At 33.5% G+C, this 10231-nt stretch overlaps 1 protein-coding gene across 1 annotated transcript in view; it reads left to right on the top strand.

The window, feature by feature from the left end:
• Positions 1-561: 561 nt before the first annotated feature.
• LOC112681913 overlaps positions 562-10231 on the top strand; it is a 98272-nt gene continuing 88602 nt past the window's right edge. The window contains exon 1 of the mRNA XM_025552273.1: positions 562-1130. Coding sequence (XP_025408058.1) covers positions 963-1130 — 168 coding nt within the window. The 5' untranslated portion in view covers positions 562-962. The remainder of the gene's footprint in view (positions 1131-10231) is intronic.

Genomic DNA, 10231 nt, shown 5'->3' with positions numbered 1-10231 from the left:
TATTAGAGTAAATGCGAAAAGGTCTATTTGCTATCATTATAAAATATAATTGTTATCGATGCGGAATAATTCGAAAATATATAGTTATTTCAATTTCACACATTGTAAATGTAAAATAACATCCTAATTATTTTCGTAAATTTATCATCTCTCTACATTCCCTCCACTGTGATTAGGAATCAATCACCTGAACGCAGCCAAATTATTAATATTCGGATGAGGGGATAAAAGATTCCCGATCAGATCTTTATGTTTGTTTTATATATAAGTATTAATTTTACAAACGAAAGATTTCTTCTCCGATTAGATGGTTATTGATAGGTACACAACGATGACTACCAAAAACGGATCGGCGTGTACCGTTTTCGTGTACGGAAACAAACGTCGCGATGCAAATCCCTGTAGACCACGCGAGTATGGAATAATATATTTTTATTAAAATACGTCTCCGATGTGGTTCTCCACCGCTGCGGTGCGCGGCACATCGACCGGTGCTGCGCTCCGACGGCCGTTTCGGAGGAACGACGTCTCGCGGGACCGACAGGCCGGTGCCGCCGACGAGTCGTTATCGCGCGGTCCGGTCAGTCGCTGTTTGCTCGGTCAGCTGTCGCGTTGTCGTGCTCGTCTCTCCGCGCCGTGGTCTCGTCCGCCGTTCAGTTTCCGACGTGCGCGTACACGTAAATGATCGTCGAGAGAATAAACGACCCGCGGAACCCGTCACGAGGAGTGTAACCGCGCGCGTCCGTCAGTAATTCGCGAGAAACGCTCTGCACCGGTTTCCCGTGCACGTTTCTGGTGCCGCATACTATTGTTTCGTCTGCTGTCGCCCGCGCCAACAGTAAAACCAATTCGGCGCGTATTTCCGATCGCGAAACATCGGGATTTCCTCCCCCCCTCCCCCGGGAGTCTCGTCTTCACCGCAACCGATCTCGAACCCGTTTTCCACGGTGCTCGCGTCAACGATGACCGCATCACGAGAACCATCGATGGGTCGCGCGGAAGCTTTCGCGTTGCTGCTGCTGTTGGCTACAACCATCTCGGCGGTTCAAGACTTTGTCGTCGCCGACGAGGACTTGATGAAAGCCTCGCCGCTCACGGTAGCACAATGCCGTGCCGGATGTTTGCACAAGGTCGGTGGTTATTTATTCTATTATTCCCCTTACACAGTATACCGACGATCTTGTTGGTTTTAAATGCGAATGCGTGCATTACTCTGTTCAGGGCTGGGCTACAATAACAACTACAATCCGAGATCCTACCTTGTATCGTGTAACGAGATACATGATTTTTGTTAATCTCTTGTCTTGTATTTAATTTTTTTTTTTTTTTTTGTATCCGTATATTTGTATGTTCGAAAATAACAGTTATCCTAACCGCCCAATAACATGATATGGAATATTTAGACTTGTAGTTAATTGTTTTTAATGTTAGGTAAGTAAGATTATAGTAACTACTGTCTGTATATCAGCGATTAGACTCAACGGTCACCGTTTGGTTTATATTTAGTATTTCGTACAATACAAGTATTATTAAAAATTATGGATAACCAGAATAATTCAATAGTTAATAAATACAATTCATAAAATATTACAAAATCCGTTACTCTTCAGCTGGTGTTTAAAGATTATTTTAATTTGACAGGTAGATCTAGTACGTCAGACTAATACTTTAAAAAAACTAGTGACTTTAAAAGGTAACGAGGAATTTGTTATGGGATATAAATTATTTAAATTTAATCATTTAATTATTAATAAATAAAAATCTCTAATTTATATATATATATTTATTTTTTTCGTAATATTTACTAATCGTGTACGTAATTTTTTTTTGTAGATTGTACATCTCTTCTTTTTTAAAAAAATAAAAAAAAAAGTGTTTATTCATTATTAGATTATTATTAGTATTATTATTTTAAGCGTATCCAATGTCTCTTGAAATTGACTTATAAAAATATAAAGTATCTTGTATTTTGTATTTAAATACTAATTATAAATGTATCTTGTACCGTGTATTAAGATACTTTGTTTGAGGTATCTTGTCCGGCTCTGATTCCGTTACATCTAAAGTGTTAATTTCTGATAAAATATATTATCTTAAATAACTTGTGACTTTTAAAACAATCGGTGTATAATTATTTGCTCTTTTAAATTATCGAGAGTAAATACAAATTATATTGTATCACGAAGATTGCTCTTGTGGAAAATCAAAATGATAATAAAATAACTTTTGTTTTTTCGTGGAATGATGAGAATTCGTATTTATGATAGGAAAGTTTTCACTTCAAATTCGTCATTTGTAATGAGTTACCTTAATTAAATGTGTATGCAATCCTAAAATTCATGTATCAGAGAGTCTCATAATATTTTACCAAAACCGATATTTTTAAATATAAAAAGGTAAATAATACTGTAGCTGTTGTAGTGCTTGAGTAAATACACGAATAATTAATATAGCCTGGCAAACGGTAAAAATAATGAAGTTTTTTCTACAAATTTCAATGAATTTTAATTTTTGTTCAACCTAAACTTTTCTGTGTTAAAATATCACATTAATATCTTTAACTTTGAATTTCATTAATTCCATTAATATTGTCTTATTTCCTATTTTTGATGAATAAAACTAATTTGTATTGGCTGTCAAAATTTATGTTAATTATTTCATCTAAGTTTTATTTTATGATTTAGTAGAAATCCTATAAAGCATAAATTATTTAAGTATATGAAATATTTATTAATTGTATTTTTATACATTTTGATTTTTTAAAATCGGTTTTTTCATTGAAAATTCCATCTCATGGGACAATAATCTGACGTTATACCACATGATGAAGAATTATTTTTGAATCCTTAATTTTATTCTTCTCACATACATAGTACTTTAACGTTTTATATTTAAATATCTTGCACTAACCATGGGGAACAAAAAATATGCATGTCTAATCGATTCATTATAACCAAGTAGGTTCATTATGCTTGACAATTCCACTAATTTTCAGTATTTAGAAAATAATTGTTTCAGATAAACGATGAGAAGCTTAACCCACTAGTGCCCAAATTATTTTTCATTCCCGTCTTGATCTACTGAATACTACACCTTGTTATTTGAGGCACTCTATTTTAAAGATCATCTTTATCATTAGATTAGTTTTATTATCTTAATTCTGTGATTGTGTTGCATTTAGGAAGAAAAGTAATTTTTTTTATCTTTTTTATGATTATGGTCACAAAATTGATGCTAGGTAAAAAATTGAACTAGACTTCAGACTTTTAAAATGCGCAGTGTATACATATGTTTGTATATAAAATTTCAAGCCCTCAAAATTTTAGTACCTATATTAAAATTTAAAAAAAAAAAAATATTAACATCAAATTATATATTTAGATATGTGTATATTTTTAAAATATTTAAAATAAGATGCTTATAATCAAAAATATTTAGAAGTATAACTTTGAAACATATTTATATATGTATAAATATAAAATAAAATGTATTATAATTTATTATATAATATTTAATACTTTATATTTTTATAATATATATTTAAATAGCCCGGTGAATAATAATAATAATAATATTATTTTATTATAAAAAAATAACAAGAGTAATAACTATACTAGGTAGATAGTAGTTATAATATTGTAGTAGATTAGTAGCAGAAGCAGTAGCTTGTTCCTCGCAGATTTTATCTCGTTAATATACAATTCTTTAACGCCCTTATTTATTAAAGTTCTAAATAATATGATGTGTAATTGATGAATATTGGATTTTTAATATATTTTATCAATTGTATCGTCTTCGATACGTAATCATCAAATGCCAAATGGGCATTTTTTTTTTAAAATTTGCAAATTTTAGGTTCTATGGTAAAATGTTCAGAATCTCATAAATGCTTTTGCTGTAAGAATAGTATGTCTGTATATTACAATATATTTATATAATATAATTATTTGGTTTAGTGAATATATTTCAGAGAACGTTATAATTACGTCATCGTTTGCGACTTGCGAAAACATTTAAGAACAATAATGATCGTCGTTCCTTGACGAACAAAATGTCTTCGAAAATTATTATTTGAATATATAATAATAGAGAAATGTCAAACGATAAGTCGCGTTTACGGACGAGAAAGTTTTAATATGTTATAATACATCAAAATATCAATAGTAGTATAGCAAAGATTTTTTCGGCAATTTGATTATGTTTTTAATTTTACCTAGTTTTTTATTCGAGTATTTTCTATCTACATATTGAGAGGATCAGGCATTTATAGTGTATGTAATATCATTTTTGCGAAAACAGCAAGCAGAAGAGTGGTGTGGCGCTATATTACTACTAAACATAATACCGATGTATGAATCATTTTTATAATTAATCTCGTTTATCAGTCTTGACATCAATCGTTTATCAAATACATAACAGAATGATGACGACAAAATTTTGGTTCATAATCTTAATCATATAGAGATGAGATGCACGCACGAGCCCTTCCGGTCCAAAAATAAGTTTTCTTAGTGTATATGTGTTTTCCCCTGATGAGTGTTTGTTTTAATTTTTTTCTTTAATTTGGTTCTGCGTGCGTTGAAAACATTTAATAGGTGTCCGCTCTTAATAGGGCCCTTTAGACGAACGCTTTTTTTAGCGCGATTGGAACGTGGCAATTCAAACTCGCGGGGAAGAGTGCACGTTTAAACGTAATTTATCCCACAGACTTAGATCGCGAGTATTCTGTGCGGTTTATCCTTGAATCTTGGAGTGTCATTTACATTACACGTACATGATTTTTCCACACGCCAAGCAAGCATGAAAGATAATTAACTATCGATATAAATAAATCATCGATATATGTATATCATCGATATCGATAGTCCAGATATCAATATACTATCAAGGTAAACATCAAATGATACAGAATCCATTCTAAGATAATTCCTAAAATCATCTGGGTTATTTTCTCTTATTTCACTGAGTAAAGGTATATTTCCGAATTTAGCTATATCCAGTTTCCAATTTTTCACCAATTGCGATCTCTTTTTTTTTTTTGCTTTGATGTTGAAATACTTATAGCAGCACACGCGATTGCCAATTGCTTTTTCTTAACATGTTGTTTGTACATTCTATTACTATTTTATTACTTTTTACACTTGCATAATATAGATACTAGGTCCTCCTTTCTGTGCAATCAAAAATCACTATATACGAGTAGGAAACTTACTATACAGAAAAAACATTAAGCTAAGCACCACTGAATAAATTAATAAAAATAATTTATAATAATGATAATAATTATTATTTTTTTGATAACAAACCCATCAACTGATAATTTACCGCAAAAGTGTTGATATTTTCAACACTCCAAACGCCACGCCATTCGTGCGTGAAATTCACAGTTTTACCCTTTACACAACCATGCTTTCCTACATTCCTAGACCACCAGGTAAAGAGCGAGCGCCTGGAGTGTTCGTTAATTTGCTACCACAATATTTTTTCTGTTTTCAGTCTTAAAGTATTTTTGCAACCATTTCTCTCTTTTTGCTGTTATTTATGCCTTCATTTTCATTCTTATATCCGAATATTGTATATACCCCATAGTACTTGGAAATTTGTTGTATGTTTCTTAGTTATGGTCTTGTTCTGTGATTTCCCGTTTAAGTCCCTTTCTATAATTACTTCAAGTAAATGTATCATGTATTAGCCCAGTGATGGCCAAACTTTTTTTCTTCGGGCCATAAAAAACAACTTTTTTTTATCGCGGCCATAAAAAAATGCATTCTAAATTTTTTTTTATGTAAATGCAAAATATTACAGTTATACAAATAAGTGCTGTAATATAGAAGACTTTCGCGGGCCAGATATTAAATGATGGCGGGCCGGAGTTGGCCCGCGAGCCGTAGTTTGGCCACCACTGTATTAGCCAATCCATTAATTTCTTCTCTTATTAATATTTTTCAATGCAGTTATTTATTATATATTTTTAACGCAAAAAACTTTTTGTGACCACATGCAAGACGCACGTTAGAAAACGGTCATCACCGTTGTCGGTAATCTAGTTAATAAATCGAATTACATGCACAATGAATGTGACCGTTTTGATATTTTTAAAATATTCGCAAGCACCTGATTTCACGCCTACATGGTTTTAACTTTAGTTTTGACGAGTAAAACAGTGTTCGAGTGCAATCGTTTTTATAAACACAAAATCATATTTTGATCGCGTCTCCCTCGCATTAAGCTTAATTCGTTTTTATACATTTTCTCGTACAGTACGATTTTATTATTTTTGCAGTATATGTATAGTTGTGGCTTTGTTTTTTCTTTATTGATTCGAATTACGTTATGTTTTGTGTAGTTTAAAAAAATATTTAAACTATTTCCAATATTATATGTATAATATCCATATATCTTATGGAATCGATAGCACATAAACTTTCATAAAAAAAAAAAAAAACAAATTAAAAATTTGTAATATATTTTATTTTGTCTTATAGTTTTAGTTGAATTTATCTATACATTTATTTTATTCACAGAAATATTTTTTATATACATAATCATAAATGCATATACACATAAATCAAAATATATAAGTGCTTAAAATTTAAAAAAAACTGATTGACGTAATAAATACTTTGTCAGTAATCGAACGCTAGTAGGGATGAAAAGCTTAGGGCAATCTTCCGGATCAATATAAATAAATTATTCATGTCGGACATAATGTTATCAAAAATATTCAGAGTTGCCAGAAACTGTATATACGCGTTTGGACCCAATAATTTTATTATATGAAAAAGAATATCCCGAGGAAACCCACGCCGGTACAGAATGGGTTTTTGTGTGTGGACACTGTAAACGAAGAGTAATAAATCAGTTGTTTTATATATATATATTTATATATTTTTTTTTTACTGAATATGTGGAAACATTTTTTTATACATATATATATATATATATTTTCCTCTGCGTGCGTCAAAATTTGATTAACGTTTATCGGAGATAATGATACGACGCGGGTACACAGGACGACGACGACGACGCGCGCGCTTGCCAATAAATTATTATACCACGCACAGGAGAATACGGTGTTTTACAATCCGAGGAGAATTACATGAGTTTCGGTCAGCCACGTAAGATAATGTTTTTCCGATCACCTATAACCTAACCACCATCACCCCAACGGTGGTGCACACACAGGAAATAATTAACCGCTACCACCGTCGAGTATTATTATATTATTTTAGGCCCTGTGATTTGGAGTGTGCGACATAAACGGTACGAAAAATCGAAATCCCGTGCTGCGTAATGATGTACCGGTGTTGCACAAAATCATTGTCTACGTATTGTTGCACAAGTCCTTAATTTTCCAAACGAAACTCGTATTAAGCTCGAAAATATCAGCCTTCTATTGCACTGCCGAGATAAATACGTTGCATCGGTTACCAACGCATAACTGTTATAAAATGAGGTCCAGTGGATTCGGGACCGCGTTTAACTAAATTATTTTTATATCTATTTAAAATGAAACGAAAAAAATTAAATTGCGTCATACATTACGTGTACAATGTTGAGTAAATCCGTCGTCGTATCATGTATACAACCAACCTATGGGCGTGTAACGGAACGCTGATTATTGTTTTTATTTTTCTCTCTCGACAAAATATCGCCGAAACCCACGATTGTTCCTTTTTACAAACACATGCGCGTGTTTACATGTACACAATATACGCTATAATATCACAATGTACCAGGTGTGTGGTGTACCCGTTGCTCTGCATTGTATTTCACCGTAAATTGAATTTCGTGTGTGCACGAGGAGATACCGTCGTCGGCTCGCGTGATACAATCGTAATGGTCACCGGCTCTTGTGTAAACAAACACCGGCAGCCATGTTTTACTGGCGTCTTTTCCCTTATCACGTCCGGATCGCGCGCAAGCATTGACCTTGTATGTGCACCCATATACACACACCGGTTCATTCGGATCTATTTTCACCTCTCGCATTATCATCATAGTACATGTATACGCCTTCTTAATTTTACAACATTCGGAATATTCAAAAATACGGTTTAGAAGTTTTTACGATGTAGGGGCATGGGTAGTATATTTTTAATTTTTTTTTTTATCAAAGATTCAATCTTGTTATTACAAGGATTATCTTACGTTAAAATGTAGTTTAAATCATAGTACACGATGTTCGTTTCAAATTCGTTTTATGTTCCTAGATATTTTATTAATTTCGTAGAGTGGACTTTTCAGCGCATTATTATGAATAATTATCAGTTCCAGTACCAGTTTGGGTCGGATATTTTGTCACGTCGCTATTCATATATATATATATTTTTTTTTGTATTACACTTCACGACCGTTTCGTTAATAAAATATGTTCTATTTTTCGTGTCTGATCGGTATCGTGATTTTACGAGGCCATTGTTTTGGGTTTACGAAAAACTTATTGTAACGCCATTAAATGTAATAAATTTACAAAAGTAATATTTGACTATCGCCAAAATGCGCGCTTGTCGGTGGTTGGTTTTTATATTTGAGATTTAGCGTGCTGAAAACTTTTTATACTATTCATCACGAAAAACCTATCGCGTAAAATATTACGTAATGTGTAGCTTATTATATCTGCGAGTGTAGTGCAGCGTAGTACAGGTACCATTATTTATAACCATAAAATATTTAAACGTTTTCCACTCGCGCGTGTCTTTAACTCGTTACGATTTCGTATACCGCATAGGTATGCGTTGTACCAACCGACGGATTTTGTCCGCCTCGGAGAACGTATATTATATACAAATATCGAGTAATCGAGAGTACATAAATCATACGAATGTACCTGTACTTACTTAGTATATATTTATATTTATAATAATAATAATTGAGTTCTGATGTACGTCAAGGAAGAACCACGGTCTTTGCGGACGGACGTTGTACATTTGACGTGTTTCGGACGTGTGCATAATATTATACAACCGAAAACTAGTATAGCAGTAATAGTACCTACCTATACAGTATAATCGTAGGACTCAGATTCCGCGTTTACCATCCGCTGCACGGATTTGGACTCTTAATCATTCTTGCTGCAACACATATCGGCCAGTATCTATGTGCCTGCCTCGGTGGCAGCAGCTGCGCGTACTGTAATAGTATAATATATACGCTTTGAAATAGTAGGTAGCATTAAAAAAAAAAACAAGAAAAAATGAATCGTGGCAGGTAGATAGGTTATAGGCTATGATAATGGCGGCGGCAGTCCGATTTGTCTTGGTCTGACAGTTGCCCTCCCGTGTGTGTATACGAGTACACAAACTACACAGGTACGTAACGCGCGCGCATCTACATATATGAGTTATGTGCGTTCGTTGTGTGTGTTATATTGCTCGAATATTTCTCCTTAACCCTTTCACCATCAAAAATGTGTTTATTTCTGGTCATGAAACAGCCACTGAGAACCCAAAGTAAATCGTTTCTCTGCAAAACATGCGTACGCGACGCATATTATTGCTGCGGAGACGACAACAGTAATGGTAATACGGTTACTTTATACGGTTATATATCGTGTTTGACATGTACGCGCTACGTCGTCGTCGTAGTCTTCGTATTTTCTGTAAGCTAAAAACACACACTGTTTGGTGATTTAGTCACAACGCTCCCCTTTCAACATATACATAGGCATACCATTATAGTAATGGCATCCCTAGACGATGCGGCGGCGGTGATGACCTGACTCGCTGCCGAGGGATTTTGCAATTCCACACTGGGTTTGGCGGGGAATTCACTTTTCACGAAGTATGTCTGCCGAAGAATCCTTTTGTGCGTGGTGGTTGTCAAGTGATGCGAAATATTCAAAGGTAAAAAGGGTGGTGGCCAGACGTCTGCGGACGACGCGTTCCGCGGTGATGGCGACCCCTTTTGCCAGCGGCGGCGATCTTTTAATGTGGTCGCGCAACAGCAGCAGCACAAGTATATATACGTAAAAAATTATATATTCAAACATACTATACCACGATGAAAATTTTCGATTTTCCGAAAACGTTTAGAGGTATATATTATTATTATATTTCTATTCGGAATCTGTTTACTATTAAACAATGGCGCTTTGGCGTGTATAATAGTTTACATATTGTTTTTGAACGCGCCGCGTACCGTCCATTCGTTATATTTTTTTACATATATATGTGTAAAATATGTATATATATATATATATATATATATATATATATATATATATATATAT

This window comes from Sipha flava, unplaced genomic scaffold (genome assembly GCF_003268045.1).
Source record: "Sipha flava isolate LNK unplaced genomic scaffold, YSA_version1 199_pilon_pilon, whole genome shotgun sequence".
In the NCBI taxonomy this organism is placed as follows: domain Eukaryota; kingdom Metazoa; phylum Arthropoda; class Insecta; order Hemiptera; family Aphididae; genus Sipha; species Sipha flava.
The sequence above is the reverse complement of the archived record's forward strand: the minus strand, read 5'-3'. Positions and strand labels throughout refer to the sequence as shown.